The sequence below is a fragment of the Macaca nemestrina genome, chromosome 20 (assembly GCF_043159975.1).
Source record: "Macaca nemestrina isolate mMacNem1 chromosome 20, mMacNem.hap1, whole genome shotgun sequence".
Classification (NCBI taxonomy): domain Eukaryota; kingdom Metazoa; phylum Chordata; class Mammalia; order Primates; family Cercopithecidae; genus Macaca; species Macaca nemestrina.
Genome location: NC_092144.1, coordinates 59,640,643 through 59,657,734, shown reverse-complemented (window position 1 = coordinate 59,657,734; position 17,092 = coordinate 59,640,643). Strand labels below are relative to the sequence as shown.

At 52.9% G+C, this 17,092-nt stretch overlaps 3 protein-coding genes and 5 non-coding genes across 12 annotated transcripts; all 8 read right to left on the bottom strand.

Moving 5' to 3' along the window:
• Positions 1 to 228: 228 nt before the first annotated feature.
• LOC139360202 (uncharacterized) lies at positions 229 to 1,965 on the bottom strand. Its single transcript, XM_071086206.1, has 2 exons — positions 1,909 to 1,965; positions 229 to 1,699 (listed from the first exon to the last, which is right to left on the bottom strand). Exons 1-2 carry the CDS (start codon positions 1,963 to 1,965, stop codon positions 797 to 799), a joined length of 960 nt encoding a protein of 319 aa, XP_070942307.1. The 3' UTR covers positions 229 to 796.
• Positions 1,966 to 2,676: 711 nt separating this feature from the next.
• LOC105497199 (ribosomal protein S11) lies at positions 2,677 to 6,023 on the bottom strand. The gene is made up of 5 exons (XM_011768103.3): positions 5,878 to 6,023; positions 5,025 to 5,156; positions 4,760 to 4,835; positions 4,304 to 4,433; positions 2,677 to 2,854 (listed from the first exon to the last, which is right to left on the bottom strand). The coding sequence occupies exons 1-5, from the start codon at positions 5,890 to 5,892 to the stop codon at positions 2,731 to 2,733; spliced, it is 477 nt and encodes a 158-aa protein (XP_011766405.1). The 5' UTR covers positions 5,893 to 6,023; the 3' UTR covers positions 2,677 to 2,730.
• Positions 4,544 to 4,631, bottom strand: LOC112429420 (small nucleolar RNA SNORD35). Its single transcript, XR_003021625.1, has one exon. It is a non-coding gene; the product is annotated as a small nucleolar RNA SNORD35 (small nucleolar RNA).
• A 6,302-nt stretch (positions 6,024 to 12,325) lies between the features above and the next one.
• Positions 12,326 to 16,531, bottom strand: LOC105497201 (ribosomal protein L13a). Of its 5 annotated transcripts, none has more exons than XM_011768104.3 (8): positions 16,494 to 16,531; positions 14,237 to 14,309; positions 13,854 to 13,919; positions 13,575 to 13,676; positions 13,288 to 13,373; positions 13,051 to 13,110; positions 12,620 to 12,742; positions 12,326 to 12,438 (listed from the first exon to the last, which is right to left on the bottom strand). In XM_011768104.3, the coding sequence occupies exons 1-8, from the start codon at positions 16,506 to 16,508 to the stop codon at positions 12,352 to 12,354; spliced, it is 612 nt and encodes a 203-aa protein (XP_011766406.1). In that variant the 5' UTR covers positions 16,509 to 16,531; the 3' UTR covers positions 12,326 to 12,351. The 5 variants fall into 5 exon arrangements, with proteins under 5 accessions (XP_011766406.1, XP_011766407.1, XP_070943569.1 ...); XM_011768105.3 differs by having other exon boundaries at positions 14,247 to 14,309; positions 16,494 to 16,530; XM_071087468.1 differs by lacking the exon at positions 16,494 to 16,531 and adding an exon at positions 16,238 to 16,342.
• On the bottom strand, positions 12,890 to 12,975 carry LOC112429421 (small nucleolar RNA SNORD35). Its single transcript, XR_003021626.1, has one exon. It is a non-coding gene; the product is annotated as a small nucleolar RNA SNORD35 (small nucleolar RNA).
• LOC112429419 (small nucleolar RNA SNORD34) lies at positions 13,175 to 13,245 on the bottom strand. The gene has a single exon (XR_003021624.1). It is a non-coding gene; the product is annotated as a small nucleolar RNA SNORD34 (small nucleolar RNA).
• LOC112429417 (small nucleolar RNA Z195/SNORD33/SNORD32 family) lies at positions 13,452 to 13,536 on the bottom strand. The gene has a single exon (XR_003021622.2). It is a non-coding gene; the product is annotated as a small nucleolar RNA Z195/SNORD33/SNORD32 family (small nucleolar RNA).
• On the bottom strand, positions 14,109 to 14,192 carry LOC112429418 (small nucleolar RNA Z195/SNORD33/SNORD32 family). The gene has a single exon (XR_003021623.2). It is a non-coding gene; the product is annotated as a small nucleolar RNA Z195/SNORD33/SNORD32 family (small nucleolar RNA).
• Positions 16,532 to 17,092: the final 561 nt, after the last annotated feature.

Here is a 17,092-nt window from a genome sequence, read left to right as displayed (position 1 = left end):
CAGCTTTCTATATGTTTGCTGTAGCTGAACCAAAAAAGAAGGCATATGCAGATTTCTACAGAAATGATGATTCCATGAAAGATTTTGAGATGAGGAAGGCTGGTGTATGTGTATATATATATATATATATATATATATATATATTTTTTTTTTTTTTTTTTTTTTTTTTTTTTTTTTTTGAGATGGAGTCTCACTCTGCTGCACAGACTGGAGTGCAGTGGTGCGATCTCAGCTCACTGCAACCTCTACTGCCCGGGTTCAAGTGATTTTCCTGCCTCAACCTACAGAGTAGCTGGGATTAAAGGTGCCTGCCACCATGCCCAGCTAATTTTTGTAGAGATGGGGTTTCACCATCTTGGTCAGGCTGGTCTTGAACTCCTGACCTCGTGATCCACCCACCTTGGCCTCCCAAAGTGCTGGGATTACAAGCATGAGACACTGCACCTGGCCGGAAGGCTGGTATCTTTCAGAGTGCAATTATCTTGGAATATAAAGAATTTCTTCAGGTTGAATTACTTAGAAGTTTGTCACTGACTTGTTCCTGAACGATGACACACGAATATTTGGGCTAAGAAATAGTTTCTCTTGGCCGGGCATGGTGGCTCATGCCTGTAATCCCAGCACTTTGGGAGGCCAACACAGGTGGATCATGGGGTCAGGAGTTTGAGACTAGCCTGGCCAACATGGTGAAAAATTTACTAAAATTTTTCTCTACTAAAAATTTAAAAATTAGCTTGGTGTGGTGGCGCACGTCTGTAAACCCAGCTACTCAGGAGATGGAGGCAGGAGAATGGCTTTAACCCGGGAGGCGGAGGTTGCGATGAGCCAAGATTGTGCCATTGCACTCCAGCCTGGGCGACAGAGCAAGATTCTGCCTCAAAAACAAAATAAAATTTAAAAATGAAAAGAACCTATAGTCCTTATCCCCACTCTTCAGGTGCAAGGCCTGTCGAGGGGTTCCAGGGGGTCTTTTAAACTTGGTCTTTGCATCCACCAGGCCCAGCAGAGGTCCCTCCCCAGCACACACTCTGACCCCAGCACACAACCTGACGCAATGGGGTGCCAAGGAGACGCCCCAACAATCGAGGAGGAAACCAGGGAGCCGGGCTGTTGTTGTAAACACAGCCGCCCCACCCGAACGGAAACACCTGCGGCTGAGGGGAGGGGGCCGTGACCTCCCATCCTCCTCTGGGTCTCCGTCCCCTCCCTCTGGAGTCCACACTCCCCCTTTGCCCCTCTCTGGATCTCTACTGCCCCCAGCATAGGGTGGGGTGGGTGTGCAGTTTCTGCGACTCAGGGCGGTGTCCCCCCAACCTGTCCCTGCCCCTTCCTGCCCTCTTTGATGCGGCCCCACTTCCTCTGGCAGGAACCCCCGCCCTCCCTGGACCTGGGTATAAGGCAGGGACTGGGCCCACGGGGAGGCGGCGTCCCCGAGACAGCAGCGGCAGCGGCGGCTCCTCTCCCCATGGCCCTGTCTCCCAACCCTTGTACCAGTGCTGGGCTCAGACCCTGGTACAGGCCTGGGGGACAGGGACCTGGGGACCCCGGCACCGGCAGGCCCGAAAGAGGTCAGCAAGCATTCAGACCTCCCTTCCCTGTACCCCCATCTCTGCTGCTGCTTTGATGCAGGTCTCTCCCCTTTGGGTCCCACAGACCCTCTGGTGTGCTCCTGCCTTGCTGCCCCCCCACCCCACGCCTGTCATCCCACCTCTGTGATGCGCAAAGTGCACCTGTTTCTATCGTACCTGCCTCTCCCGGTGGTCTCTGTGCTCTCCCCAGCTCTGCAAAACCCTTCCTCCCCATGTGCCACAACCCTGGGCCACCGTGTCTGTCCCGCCCTGTTCCTCCCAAGGCCCCCATCTCTGTGGCCCCTGGGTGTTGGGCCATCTCCGGGCGCTTCCTACTCACTTCCTTCCCAGCAGCCTGGGCCCCGGTGCCACTGAGCGGGCTCCAGGGCAGCGTCATGATGCCACTTGCCCATACCACCAATCTCCTTACTTCGATTTTGAGACAGCCGGTGCAAAGGAAGTTTCTAGAATCTGAGATCTGGAACTCAGCTACTCACTGGGACTCCAGGTGGAGGACTTGGCCTCTCCCAGGTAACTTTCCTCATATGCAAATAGGCATGGTGCCCAACTAGGAGTGGGTGGTGGGTGCATGGGGCCCCCTCCTTGGCTATAAGCAAGGATAGGAAGCCCAGGCTTAAGTCAAGAGCTTTACAGTTCACAGCCAGACAACAGGGACTCAGCACATCGCACTCTACTTGGGTGAGCCCATGCCCACAGCAGGCGGGCTGCAGCTTCCCCTCCTCCCCACCCGAGGTGGTCAGGAAAGAGACAGACCAGGGCCTGGAGGACCCAGGGGCCTCCGCCCTCACTCACTTCCTCCCCAGAGACCGGAGGGGGCGGGAGGACAGCACACCAGGTAATCAGCCTTATTCAGACACCAAAAAGGTGACGCGGGAGGACAGCACACCAGGTAATCAGCCTTATTCAGACACCGAAAAGGTGACAAGGACCAAAAAAGGAGACCCAGGGGAAGACAGGCATCTCAGGCTCCACTGTCCTCACCCACAGACACGGGCAGGAGGCCTGACAGCAGCCTTGCTCAATTCCCCGAGGGACACCCCCATCCCCCTGGTGCTCTGGTAAAGGCACAGAGATCCCAAGTCTGGCCTGGGAATGAGAAAATAACTTTATTTCATTGTGGGGAGCGGGCCGATGTCCAGCCTCAGAACTTCTGGAACTGCTTCTTGGTGCCGGCAGCCTTGGTGACCTTGAGCACGTTGAAGCGCACTGTCTTGCTCAGGGGCCGACACTCACCCACTGTGACGATGTCACCGATCTGGACGTCCCTGTGGAGGCAGGTAAGGCCATGTCCTCAGGAGGGGCCACCCCGGCGGACCCCAGGAGGCCCTCCCTCCCCTTCGCCAGGCTGAAGGCTCTCTGCTTTGGCTCCACCAAACCCTAACCGAGATCTATTTGCCAATTCAACCTCCCTCTCATTCTCTGGTACAAACTTTGTGCCAAGTACCAAGCTCAACGCTGTACACAGAGCAGGCGACCACCCTTCTAAGGACTGCTGGGGTGGACGAGCTCCATTTCACAAACAAACTGGAGGCCCCCAGGTTGTCAGTGGCCTCCTCACCACCCCACTCCAGCAGAGCAGCAGGGGGATCCTGCTGTAGCACCCGTGTAGCACCCACGACCACAGGCCCCTCACCGCTCAGCATCAGTTCGGGCCACCCTCATCCCTGCCCACAGGACTTCTCACCTTGCTCCCAAGATCCTCCCGCCCAGAGGGCCACCATTATCAGCTGCCCACATCCCCACCCTCATTGTACCTGGCTGACATCTGGCACCCACCCTGCCTGAAGGTGCCCTCTGAGGAAGCAGGACTTTGTCCCTGGCTCACCACTGAACCCCCAGCATCTCACATCAAACTTGGCATGTGATAAGCTCTAAATAAAACACGCTGAGGGAATGAACAAACGTTTAATTCCAACATTTCTGAGGTTCCCATCTGGTGTAACCTTTTGGTTCCAAGGCACCTGTCTATTACAGGTTCAGCACCCCTAATCCAAAAATTCTGAAATGCTGCAAAATCTGAATTTTGTGTGTGTGTCTGGGCGAGACAGGGTCTTACTCTGTTGCCCAGGCTGGAGAGTAGTGGTGCCATCTCGGCTCACTGCAGCCTCCACTTTCTAGGCTCAAGCAATCCTCCCACCCCAGCCTCCTGAAGACCTAGGACTACAGCACATGCTACCACACCTGGCAAACTTTTGTATTTTCTGTAGTGGGTTTTGCCATGTGCCCAGGCTGGTCTCAAACTCCTGGGCTCAAGGGATCCTCTTGCCTCAGCCTCCTACAGTGCTAGGATGACTGGCTTGAGCCCGGTGCCCAGCTAAAATCAGACATTTTTTGCGTACCAGCATGACACCTTTGCTTTCCCATGGTTCAATGTATGCAAACTTTGTTTCACACACAGAATTATAAAATGTACTGCGTAAGATTACTTTCAGGCTGTGTGAGTAAGATGGACATGAAACAAATGAGCTTCGTGTTTAGACCTATGTCATATGTCACATTCCCAAAACATCTCATTATGCATATGAGAACATTCCAAAATCTGGTCCCAAGCGTTTCAGACAGAGATATTCAACCTGTGGAACACTTTGATTCTGAAGAACATATAATATAGAAATCCTGAGACTCTGGGGCTTCCCAGAGATGCCACCTCAGTCACCCACTCCCTCAGTTGGCTTTAAATTGGCCTGAGCAACCTGATGGGCCACCGTGCTCACCTGAAGCAGGGGGACAGGTGCACAGACATGTTCTTGTGGCGCTTCTCGAAGCGGTTGTACTTGCGGATGTAGTGGAGGTAGTCTCGGCGGATGACAATGGTCCTCTGCATCTTCATCTTCGTCACCACACCTAGGAGCAGGGGCAGATCCTACGTCAAGTCCCATGGGAAAGAGGGCCATGGGTAACCTGGGGCATGCTGGGAGTCAGCAGCAGCTGAGCAGGAATCCCAAGAAGCCCTGTTTCCGGCATCAGTTTTAACCAAGTGGCTTTCTCAGCAGTGCCCACGTGGGCATCTGAAGACCATCGTGAAAACCGACATCATCTGCCAGTGCCCCTGCCTGTACCCACAAGTTTGCATTCCCAACCACCTCTCTCACCCAGGACCCAGGAGTCTGGGCCCCAAGCCCCTTCTTTCAGTATTTCAGGCCCCAGACACCAAGAACTCCCGCACTTACCAGAGAGGATCCGCCCTCGAATGGAAACATTACCAGTGAAGGGGCATTTCTTGTCAATGTAAGTGCCCTCAATAGCCTGAACGGATAGGAAAGAGAAAAGAGTGAGCCTTGGGCAGGCGGTTCCTGAAAAGAGCCGGGGGCGTGGCCCCAGGGAAGCGAACTACAATTCCCATCAGCCCCGGGACCGGCCACTCAGACGCAACTCGATGTGGGCACACGTGCAGGGACGCCACGGTCCCCTTCTTTCTTCTGAGGTTCCCCGCACCTCTTTGGGTGTCTTGAAGCCCAGACCGATGTTCTTGTAGTACCGCGGGAGCTTCTCCTTGCCAGTTTCTCCCAGCAGGACCCTCTTCTTGTTTTGAAAGATGGTAGGCTGCTTTTGGTAGGCACGCTCAGTCTACAGGTATGAGAAAACTGATGAGCTGCTAAGTTTGCAGCCGGCAGCAACCAGCCCTAGAGACCTTCCCAGAACCTCCCATACCCCATTCTCTACATTTACTTGCAAAGCGCTGGCCTCCAAGGCCTGGTGCCCCAGAATCACCCTCTAAGACACGACCACCCCGACCTTGCCTGCAATTCATACTCAGATCTAAGCCCGAGGTTATTTCAATTTATATACTCCAGAAGGCCTCCCAGGGCTTGCAAAATTCATCCTCTAAACCAGGACCACCCCTCTCACACCCTGGACATCTTTCAGCGAGGATCACTCTCCAAGACCCAAGGTCGCCCACCCAGGATTCACTCCTTATGTGGTACATAAAAACTCAGAATTAAATACCAAACGGCAGGCTCCTTGGATTCGCCCTTAGCAGTCCTTTTCCATAGAATTAACCCTTAAGACCGGAAAACTCCAAGAAAACCTTCTTAAACTTGGTTTTTAAGAAGGTAAGTCCTAAAACGCTTGAGCCTCCATTAACGCCCGGAGCCCCCAGGAATTAGGAAGCACTCGTCTAGAAACAGGCAAAAGCATGCGCCCTCCGCCCCAGCTAATCTCTGGAAAATAATCACGGACGCCCGGAATTAACCCCCGAACTTGGGCGCCCGGCTCTGCCCTCCCGGATACGCCCCTGAAGGCCAGGGCGGACCCTGCAGCCTGACACCAAGCCTCGAGCCCACACCTGAATGTCCGCCATCTTCCCGGCCGGCCTGAAAAAAGAAAGCGGCAGTGGCGTCCGGGTTTCCTTATCGACTACGCAGGGGCTGGAGAGGAACTTACGTAAGGAGCGGCGTACACGGCCTTGGGCGGGGCCTCGAGCGCGACTCTGATTGACAGGCTGCACTTCAACCAGCCGGCGGTTCGGGGACCGTGAAGGACTGACGGGCGGGAAGTGGTGGATACTGTCTCGCGAGAGTCTTAGGCCCCACGGCGCCGGGCGCGATTATTCAGGCTGGTAAGATGTGAGCAGCCTTCAGCCCGCCCGTATTATCGCGAGAGTCGTACGGAGTCCGTCCTGTTTCTGCGCGGCGTAGGCTCCCGTGGGATTTGGATACCGCGTGGCTGTGTTCGTTCTGCCTTCAAACTGGATGAGGCGGCGGCCGTCTTTTTGAAGGGCAGGCCGCCGGAGAGTGCTAGGAGCATGTGTGGCGGTGTCGCCATCTTTGTTAGGGGCAGGAGCTGCCCACGAGCTTTCAGAAGTGCAGTGAAAGTTACTCTCGCCGAGTGCAGTGGCCGCGCCTGTAATCACAACACTTTGGGAGGTCGAGGCAGGAGGATCGCTTGAGCCGGGGAGGTCATGGCTGCAGTGAGCTATGATTGCGCCACTGCATTCCAGCCTGGGCGACGGAGCGAGCCCGACTCAAAAAAAAGGAAAAAAAAAAAAGAGAGAAAGCAAGCTACTTTTCTCATTTCATCCACAGATGGTGATTTAATTGGTGCCAGGGGTTGCGGTGGAGCGATCCTCTGCTGGTTTTCTGTCGATAACAGGATCGTCTAGTAGAACTTTATGTGATGGAAATTTTCTGTATCTGCGCTGGTGGATACGGTAGTGACTGGCACTCGAAACGTGACTTTTACGACTGAGGACCTAATTTTTTTTTTCTTGAAATGGAGTCTTGCCCTGTTACCCAGGATGGGGTGCAGTGGCGCGATATGAGCTCACTGCAACCTCCGCCTCCAGGATTCAAGCGATTCTCCTGCCTCAGCTTCCTGAGTAGCTGGGATTACAGGCACGCGCCACCACGCCAGGCTAATTTTTGTATTTTTAGTAGAGATGGGGTTTTGCTATGTTGGCCAGGCTGGTCTCGAACTCATGGCTTCAGGTGATCCACCCGCCTCGGCCTCGGAAAGTGCTGGGATTACAGGCATGAGCCACCGCACCCAGCCGAGGACCTAAAATTTTAAATTTGACTGTTATATCTAAATAGCCACATGTGGCTAAAGGCTACTGTGTTGAACAGCGCAAGTCTAAATAGCTGAATAATGACAGTATTTTGTGTATTTTTAGAGACTTCCTAGGGTCTCTGTCGCCCAGGTTAGAGTGCAGTGGCTCAATCATAGCTAACTGCAACCTCGACCTCCCCAGCCTCAGGTAGTCCTCCCACCTCAGCCTCCCAAGTAGCTGGGACTATGTGTGTGTGTCACCATGCCCAGCTAATTTATTTTATTTTTAGTAGAGACAAGATCTCACCATATTACCCAGACTGGTCTCCAACTCCTGGGCTCGAGTGATTCTCCGGAGGCCTCCCAAAGTTCTGGGAACACGTGTGAGACGGCACCCAGCCTCACTCTATTCATATTTAAGTGCTCAGTAGCCACAGGTGGGGTTGGTGGCTTGTGTATTGTCTATCAATTAGTGCAGCTATAGAACATTAAAAAAAAAAAAAAAGGCCGGGCGTGCTGGCTCATCCCTGTAGTCCCAGCACTTTGGGAGGCCGAGGCAGGCGGATCACGAGGTCAGGAGTTCGAGACCAGTCTGGCCAACATGGTGAAACCCCGTCTCTACTAAAAACATAAAAATTAGCTGGGCATGGTGGCACGAACCTGTAGTCCCAGCTACTTGGGAGGCTGAGGTAGGAGAATCATTTGAATCCGGGAGGCGGAGGTTGCAGTGAGCTGAGATCGTGCCACTGCACTCCAGCCTGGGTGACAGAGTGAGACTCAATCTCCCCCCCCCAAAAAAAATACCAAGTTTTGCTGGACAGTGCTGTTATAGACAGGTTTTCTCTGTGTGTGTGTGTGTGTGTGTGTGTGTGTGTGTGTGTGTGTGTGATCTCAAAAGTTTTGGTGCTTTTTTATTTTTATTTTATTTTTGGGATGGAGTCTCGCTCTGTTGCCCAGGCTGGAGTGCGGTGGCACAATCTCGACTCACTGCAACTTCCGCCTCCTGGATTCAAGTGATTCTCCTGCTTCAGCCTCCAGAGTAGTTGGGATTATAGGCATGCGCCACCATGCCTAATATTTTGTATTTTTAATAGAGATGGGGTTTCACCATGTTGGCCAGGCTTGTCTGCAACTCCTGACCTCAAGTGATCCACCTGCCTTGGCCTCCCAAAGTGCTGGGATTATAAGTGTGAGCCACTGTGCCTGGCCGTATTTATTTAATTTTAAACAGGATCTCATCTCACTCTGTTGACCAAGCTCTAGTGCAGTGGTGTGATCACATCTCACTACAGCCTCAACCTCCCTGGCTCAAGCAATCCTCCCATCTCAGAATCCCAAGTAGCTGGGACCACAGGCACCCACCAACATGCTCAGCTTAATATTTTTGGTAGATATGGGGTCTGTCTGTATTGCCCAGACTGGTCTTGAATTCTTGGGCTCAAGGGATCTTCCCGCCTTAGCCTCCTGAGTAGCTGGGACCACAGGCATATGCCAACCATGCCTGGCTAATTTTTTTTTTTTTTTTTTTTTTTTGAGCCGAGGTCTCACTCTGTCGCCCAGGCTGGGGTGCAGCGACACGATCTCGGCTCACTGCAAACTCCACCCCCCCAGGTTCATGCCATTCTCCTGCCTCAGCCTCCTGTGTAGCTGGGACTACAGGAGCCCGCCACCACGCCCGGCTAATTTTTTTGTATTTTTAGTAGAGACGGGGTTTCACCGTGTCGGCCAGATGGTCTAGATCTCCTGACCTCGTGATCCGCCTGCCTCGGCCTCCCAAGTGCTAGGATTACAGGCGTAAGCCAACATGCCCGCCCCATGCCTGGCTAATTTTTAAAAAATTTCTTGGCCAGGCACGGTGGCTCACACCTGTAATCCCAGCACTTTGGGATCTCAGCACTCCAGGATGAGTAACAGAGTGAGACGCTGTCTCAAAAACAAAAAGTTCTTGTTAACTCAGAGTCTCCCTATGCTGCCCCCTCTGGATTCAAACTCCTGGACTCAAGCCAGTCCTCCCATTTCAAATGGTTGGGGTTACAGGTGTGAGCCACCACATCATGTAAGAGTTTTTTTTTTTTTTTTTGAGACGCAGTTTCGGTCTTGTTCACAGGCTGGAGTGCAATGGCGAGATCTCGGCTCCCTGCAACCTCGGCCTCCCGGATTCAAGTGATTCTCCGGCCTCAGCCTCCTGACTAGCTGGGATTACAGGTGCCCACTGGCACGTCCAGCTAATTTTTGTATTTTTAGTCGAGATGAAGTTTCACCATGTTGGCCAGGCTGATCTCAAACTCCTGGCCTCAAGTGATCCTCCTGCCTTGGCCTCCCAAAATGCTGGGATTACAGGCATGAGCCACAGCTCCTGGCCAAGAGTTCTTTATAGCAGGATACAAGAACTTCAAATAGAGATGACTTATATTTTCTCCTAGTCTGTGACTTGTCTTTCCTGATGGTGTCTTCTCAAAATCTTAAAAATTTTTAGCTGGGTGCGGTGGCTCACGCCTATAATCCTAGCACTTTGGGACGCTGAGGCGGGCGGATCACAAGGTCAAGAGATCGAGACCATCCTGGCCCAAATGGTGAAACCCCATCTCTACTAAAAATACAAAACTTAGCTGGGTGTGTTGGTATGTGCCTGCGGTCCCAGCTACTAGAGAGGCTGAGGCAGGAGGATCACTTGTACTCAGAAGGCAGAGGTTGCAGCGAGCCAAGATCATGTGAGACTCCGTCTCAAAAAAAAAAAAAAAAAAAAAAATCTTAAGTTTTTTAAAGCCCACTTTCCCATTTGCTAATGGATCATGCTTTTGGAGGGTAATTGTACTATTTCACATGGAGTTTGTGAAGTTTAAGATTATGCTTTAAAGCCGGAGCTGGCCGGGCGCGGTGGCTCAAGCCTGTAATCCCAGCACTTTGGGAGGCCGAGACGGGCGGATCACAAGGTCAGGAGATAGAGACCATCCTGGCTAACCCGGTGAAACCCCGTCTCCACTATAAAATACAAAAAACGGCCGGGCGCGGTGGCTCAAGCCTGTAATCCCAGCACTTTGGGAGGCCGAGGCGGGCGGATCACAAGGTCAGGAGATCGAGACCGCAGTGAAACCCCGTCTCTACTAAAAATACAAAAAAAATTAGCCGGGCGCGGTGGCGGGCGCCTGTAGTCCCAGCTACTCAGGAGGCTGAGGCAGGAGAATGGCGGGAACCCGGGAGGCGGAGCTTGCAGTGAGCCGAGATCGCGCCACTGCACTCCAGCCTGGGCAACAGTGTGAGACTCCGTCTCAAAAAAAAAAAAAAAAAAATAAATAAATAAATAAAAAAATAAAAAAATTAAAATAAAATACAAAAACTAGCCAGGCGAGGTGGCGGGCGCCTGTAGTCCCAGCTACTCGGGAGGCTGAGGCAGGAGAATGGCATAAACCCGGGAGGCGGAGCTTGCAGTGAGCTGAGATCCGGCCACTGTGCTCCAGCCTGGGCAACAGAGCGAGACTCCGTCTCAAAGAAAGAAATAAATAAATAAAATAAATAATAATAATAATAAAGCCGGAGGCGGTGGCTCATGCCTGTAATCCCAGCACTTTGGGAGGCCAAGGCAGGCGGATCACAAGGTCAGCTGATCGAGACCATCCTGGTGAACATGGTGAAACTGTCTCTACTGAAAATACAAAAAAATTAGCTAGGTGTGGTGGCGGGCGCCTGTAGTCCCAGCTTCTAGGGAGGCTGAGGCAGGAGAATGGCGTTAACCCGGGAGGTGGCAGAGCTTGCAGTGAGTGGAGATCACGCCACTGCACTCCAGCCTGGGCGACAGAGCGAGACTCCGTTTCAAAAACCAAAAAAAAAGAAAAAGATTATGTTTTAAGTCTGATTATTCCCGGAGTAGGCTTCGCTGGTGAACGGGAACCCATGTGGGGACTCTTGCAGGGCTAGGCACCACCCATGTTCACTGATTCTCAGGGAAAACACAAGCCACTGTGGTTTGACTTTTCTGGAAAGGTTAATAAGCCCATGATGGAATGGTGTGGCAAGTTATAATCTGTCAACACAAAGCACAGCACTGTCCACTCATCTTTCTCTGGGGTTATGTTGTACATGTAGTACACAACTACCAAAGGGTTTTCCCTGAGTCTTGGCATCCAATTGCCAAGGACAGCATGAATCCAGCTTCCTTTACTTCACAGCATGTTTACCTGTAGTATTTAGGCTGAGTGTGTTAAAGCCCTGGGTATGACGTATTAGTATTTAGGCTGAGTGTGTTAAAACCCTGGGTATGACGTATTAGTATTTAGGCTGAGTGTGGTAAAGCCCTGGGTATGACCTGACTGCTGGACATCAGTAAAATGGGAATGGGGCCCACCCCAGCAAGCTTTGACCTGGGACATTTTATTAAATTGCTACCAAGTACTAAATGCTCTATATCAATGCCCTTTCCAGGATTCAGACTGGCAGACCTAATAGGTTTCATGCATAAAGCCTAGCATTGTTATTCCAGTGCTTATCATTTGCAAAATACTTGTTTCTACAGATTGCTGGGACTACATCAGCCTGGCAGTGGGGGGATGGGTCCATACTTTGCAGCTGAATTAGAATGTTTTACATTAACTGGAAAGCGCCAGGTACTGCCAACCACAATTATTTGGTTTGTAAATGGTATATATAAAGGATAATTCAATTTAGGGCAAGTTACAATTACTTTTCTGTGTATTAGCACAGCCTGTTCTACCCTCTTCAAGCTCCTCACCCCCCCGTTTGCCAGGGGCCTGCCTCCACAGCAGACACAGTGCAAAGACGCCAGATTTCGTTAAAAGCAATTTATTTCTCATTACAAAATACAGGTGAGGAGCACGGCGATGCCTGTAACCCCTTGGTTGCGCATCTTCCCAGTCTATTTCTGCTTCTAGAAATACCCTGTGTACAACAGCAATCTCATGCTGTTCCCAAGTGCTTGCACATTCTAACAGCTGCAGAGTATATGACCAGGTGGAAAGTCCAACAGATGCCCCACTCACAAGGTAGGGCCCTCCAGCCCATCTTCTGGTTCCCTTTTGCTAACAGTAACTGGTTGCTCTTCCTATTGGTCATAGATAAATGACAGCTGCACAATTCTCTGAGTGCTTTCAAGCAACCTCGGGAGGCAGTGACTAAGACCCTTTCCTTGCTCCCAGCTTCCTATGTCCCCGGCCGCCTGTGGCACCTGGACTACTGCTGCCCCTGGGTCCCGCACATTCCAGGGCGACGATGGAGGAAGGGCAGGCCACGCATGAGGAATTAACAGTCTTTATTGGGCTCAGACCAGGAGTCCGTGGGTCTTGAGGACCTGTGTGTATTTGTCAATTTTCTTCTCCACGTTCTTCTCGGCCTGTTTCCGTAACCTCTGCCAAGAGTAAGTGCAGGTGGTGGTGGTCAGGAGGGGTTCGACTGCCCGCATCACACGGGCTCCATCCCACCCCAACCCCGGCTGGTCCTTTGCCAGTTAAGAGTCCTCTGTGGGCAAGACAGCACCTGTCAGGCCCATCCAAGAGTGAGATGCCCCCTCAGCACCAGCCTGTCCTCACCATGAGCTGCTTCTTCTTCCTGTAGTGGATCTTGGCTTTCTCCTTCCTCTTCTCCTCCAAGGTGGCTGTCACTGCCTGGTACTTCCAGCCAACCTCGTGAGCCAGGCGCCCCAGATAGGCAAACTGGGGGTTGAAGATACGAAGTTGTAAGGACATCTAAGCCCCCACACCCTGAGGAGCCGGAGCTGGTGAGAGCTGGGAGGTGAGTGACAGCTGGGGATACAACGCAGCTACTCCCTGCAGGCCTGTTAGAAAAGCACCCACCCGACCCTCCTGGCATCAGCTAAGCCGTCGGCATTGTCGCCATTCCCGCAGGGACATCCGCAGACCATCGTGAGATAAGGACATCATCTGCCAGGCTCCGGGCCCCAGGGTCCCTCAGCAGGCCTGAAATCCCCAAACTAGACGGTGCAGCGTGAGCTGGGACTCACCTTTCTTGTAGGCTTCAGACGCACGACCTTGAGGGCAGCAGGAACCACCATCCGCTTTTTCTGTTAAAGAAAGAGAGGGGCTCAGAGCCCTGGAGGGACAGAGAGGGAAGGGGGTTGGCTGGGCAGGCGTCTCAGCCAGTGCTGCTTTCATGAGGATCAAACAATGTAGGTAATTGCGGAACATCACAGACGCCACAGGCAAGGCTGCTGCCTTGTGGGGAAGCTGGCACAGCTCACCTTGTCGTAGGGCGGTGGGATGCCATCAAACACCTTGAGGCGGTCCAGGGCAGCCTGGCCTCGCTTGGTCTTGTGAGGCAGCATGCCTGTTGGGTGACGGACAGCAGGCCCTGTCAGAGGGGCTCATAAGGCCAGCCACCCTCCCCGCTGAGGTGGGCCCACGGGTGGCCTCAGATGGTAGTGCATGTGGAGTCATCTCATGGTCGAGAAACTCGAATGAGAGTGGGAGAAGTTCTCATCACTGGCCGCCTGCCCGTCACTACCTGCAGTCCCCACGCCCCGCTCACCTCGCACGGTCCGCCAGAAGATGCGGCTGGGGGCCCGGAAGTGGTAGGGGCCTCTGGAAGGGTTGGTGTTCATCCGCTTGCGGAGGAAAGCCAGGTACTTCACTAGGGAGAGGGGAGAGTGTGAGGCCCGCCCGGTCTACCAGCACCCCCAAAACCCCACTTCCAAGGGCCTTCTCAGGAACCCCAAGCAGTCTCTCCCAACACGACTGGAATTGCTTTCAGAGTCTCAACACCCCATTGGGAGACCCTCTCCAGTGCTCCTCCCAGGCCCTAACTTACACTTGTTTCTGTAGAAATTGCCAGAAATGTTGATGCCTTCGCAGCGTACGACCACCACCTTCCGGCCTACAAGGAGGGAAAGGGTTAGGAAGGGCCGAGCCACCTGAGGGGAGGGTTCTCCCACCGCCTGTGCAGTTACCCTCCAGACACAGCGCAGTACTCGCCAGAGCTAAGTTCGTGTTTAAATGAGAAGCTAGCCTAATAGAAAACCACTTCTTGAGCCTGGAGTCCCCAACCCTGGGGAATAGTGGCTGGCAGGTCTCAGAGCGGTGCATGGGGTTGATCTCATGGCCGTGAGACTCAAACGAAAGATGGTGAATGTTGCTCATCACTGACCGCCAGCGGGGGCCCATGACAAGGGGGGGCCGCGAGCAGCGACTTACCCAGCAGTACCTGTTTAGCCACGATGGCCGCCAGGCGGCCCAGGAGATGGCCTCGACCATCAAGCACCAGGACCTGTGGGAGACAAGGGCAAGAGGGCTCAGAGACAAGGACAATCTTTCTGTGATTGTCCTCACAAGCAAGCATTCCCTTCTTTTGCCCAGCCAACAAGGTGCCTCGCACCCAGCCATCTGAGCTGGGAACTATGCACTAGAGCCCCACTCTACAGATGAGGGAACGGGCTGAGAAAGCAAGGCTGCCTCAGGATCAGTGAGCGAACAGTGTAAGGGGCCTGAACCCCCTATCTCACTTCTTCTATGAGTATGATTTTACACTCAGATTGCATTTTGCAAAGCAACAGGATTTGAATGAAGACCAGCAAGGCTCTGCCCCCTGACTATCCAGTTAGAAGACCTTGAAGCTAATAAACTGTAGGATTTGTTTTTGAGACAGGGTCTTACTGTTGCACAGGCTGTCGACCTCCCAGGATCAAGCCATCCTCCTACCTGGGCCTCATGAGTAGCTGGGACTACAGGCACACACCACCACACGCAGCAAATTTTTGTACTTTTGTTGAGTCAGGGTTTTGTTATGTTGCCTAGGCTGCTCTTGTACTCCTGGCTCAAGTGATCCGCCTGCCTCAGCCTTCCAAAATGCTGGGGTTACAGGCTTGAGCCACCGTGGCCAATCAATTGTAGGATAACACAATCTAATTATCTTCTAAGGTACAAGGTCTTCCTACCACGAATTTAATTTGGAAGAAAACCGAATTTCAGGTGGGATGACATTAGGTAGTCAAAAATCCATGCTAGCTCTGCTATAGAGTCACTCTGCTTTCCCGGGTAAACTGCTCAGACACCAAACCTCAGCTTCCTCCAAAGCAGAAATCCTGGCCGGGCGCGGGGGCTCACGCCTGTAATCCCAGCATTTTGAGAGGCCTAGGCGGGCAGATCACTTGAGGTCAGGAGTTCGAGACCATCCTGGCCAATAGGGTGAAACCCTGTCTCTACTAAAAACACAAAAATAAGCTGAGCGTCGTGGCGGGCCCCTGCAGTCCCAGCTACTCGGGAGGCTGAGGCAGGAGAATCACTTGAACTCGGGAAGCAGAGGTTGCAATAATCCAAGATCGCACCATTCCACTCCAGCCTGGGCGTCACAGTGACTCCGTCTCAGAAAATAACTAAAAGAGTAGAAATCCTCATTGTTTTAATGCAAAAGCATGAAGCACACACTTGTTATTACACAGGCTTTGTAAGCGTTGGTACAAAGAATCTAAATCCAAACAGACTTCCTGAAGTCGTGACCTTGGCCAAAAATCACCAATCACCAAGCTTTAATTTCCTCCTCTGTAAAAGGAGGATACCCTATCTACCTCGAGAATATCGTTAAGCGAACTACGCAAATCATTGCAAACTGTGCTGGGCACAAAGACACAGGCTTGGTGAACACAACCTGCCTAGATTGGCCTGGCTCTGAAATGTCCGCCCCCGCCCCAACCACAGACAAAAAAACCTTTCCAGGGCCAACCCCTTCTTTATACTTAAGTAGCTACACCAGGAGCCAGGGAAAGGACCCGTAGTTGTCTGCAAGCCCAAAAGATGTTCCAACCTTGTGGAACCATTCATCACAGCTCTCGAGTTCCAGTAACACGCCTCAGGACAATCGCCAATCCCCAAAACCAGGCAAAACGAGTTCATTCCTGAGTATCCGGCAGCCAACAGCTCTCTCGACCCCCCGCAGAAAGGCATTGAGAATTAAAACAACCGGAGCGCCAGGGGACCCCGATTAACACCTCCACGTGAGATCAAAGTAGCCCGCGCACTGGGCGGGATGAAAATACCTTCCATTTTGGCCAAAACTCATTGCCCCGACACCGCCCGGTCACACTTCCGCGCGTTCCTCATCGCTGAGGGCACACAAAGGTCCAATTCGGTCAAGACTCGACCCCAGGGACCCCAGCCACTACCCGAGTTCAAGGTAAGCGAAGTCTAGTTGTAAAATACCTGTCCTGTGCTGGAAGCTCCGTCACCCTCACCTCGAGAAGGAAATGCCGCATTGTAGCCAACCCTTAGGCCTAAAGGGAGCCGCGGCATTTCCTACAGATGCCCCTTATCCCAAAAGACTTCCATTTTGCTTAATTGTGGACGTTAAGCTCCACAAAACATGTAGGAGGACAGAGAGGGTGCAACCCCATTCCGGCCTGGATCCCACCCGGCCCCGTGCGGCCCCGTGCCGCCCCGGCCCGCGCGGAGCCCGCACCTGCACCTCCGCCATCTTCGGCAGCCGCCTGGGAAAGGAGGAGGTCTTGTCGCAGGGTTTCTTATCCCTTGAAACAGGGGCGGCAGAAGTGACGCAACGCGGACTGCGCGAACAGCTTTCTGTGTTTTCATTGGTCAAAGCGTTCTGCGCGTGCGCAGAGATTCCCCAGGGAAGGCGGGTCCTCTTCCGAATGTCCAATCCGGACATTCTTCCGGTTGGACCCTTCGCAGTCCGTGCTGTGCCCTGCGAGAGATCACGTGGGGCGTGGAGGCGGTGCTGCTGGGGCGCTGCCGTCCAGCCTCGGCGGCCATGTTTTTGAGAGGCTGTTCATCTCGTTCAGACGCCCTGTCCGCCATGTTTGTGAGGGGAAGCGGCATTACCCTTTCTAGCGACTGAAGGCTGCAGGGCTTCTGGTGGCCCGCAGGGGGAGACCAGACCCGCCAGGCCCGCCCTTCCGCGCACAGTTCAGGCTTACTTTATTTTCTGAGACAGGATGTCGCTCTGTCGTCCAGGCCGGAGTGCAGTGGGGCGATCCTGGTTCACCGCAGCCTCGACTTCCCGGGCTCAAGGGATATATATATATATTTATTTATTTTTTG

Coding starts and splice junctions, on each gene's coding strand:
- LOC105497199 (XM_011768103.3), bottom strand. Junction 4,434..4,759: donor TCGAGGGCGGATCCTCTCTG/GTAAGTGCGGGA, acceptor CCCTGCTCCTAG/GTGTGGTGACGAAGATGAAG. Junction 2,855..4,303: donor CACCTGTCCCCCTGCTTCAG/GTGAGCACGGTG, acceptor CTGCCTCCACAG/GGACGTCCAGATCGGTGACA.
- LOC139360202 (XM_071086206.1), bottom strand. CDS start 1,965: ATGACGCTGCCCTGGAGCCCGCTCAGTGGCACCGGGGCCCAGGCTGCT. Junction 1,700..1,908: donor CCCAGGCTGCTGGGAAGGAA/GTGAGTAGGAAG, acceptor GAGGTGGGATGA/CAGGCGTGGGGTGGGGGGGC.
- LOC105497201 (XM_071087468.1), bottom strand. CDS start 16,327: ATGCCGCGGCTCCCTTTAGGCCTAAGGGTTGGCTACAATGCGGCATTT. Junction 13,374..13,574: donor CTTCTGGCGGACCGTGCGAG/GTGAGCGGGGCG, acceptor GTCACCCAACAG/GCATGCTGCCTCACAAGACC. Junction 13,111..13,287: donor TCCCACCGCCCTACGACAAG/GTGAGCTGTGCC, acceptor TTTCTTTAACAG/AAAAAGCGGATGGTGGTTCC.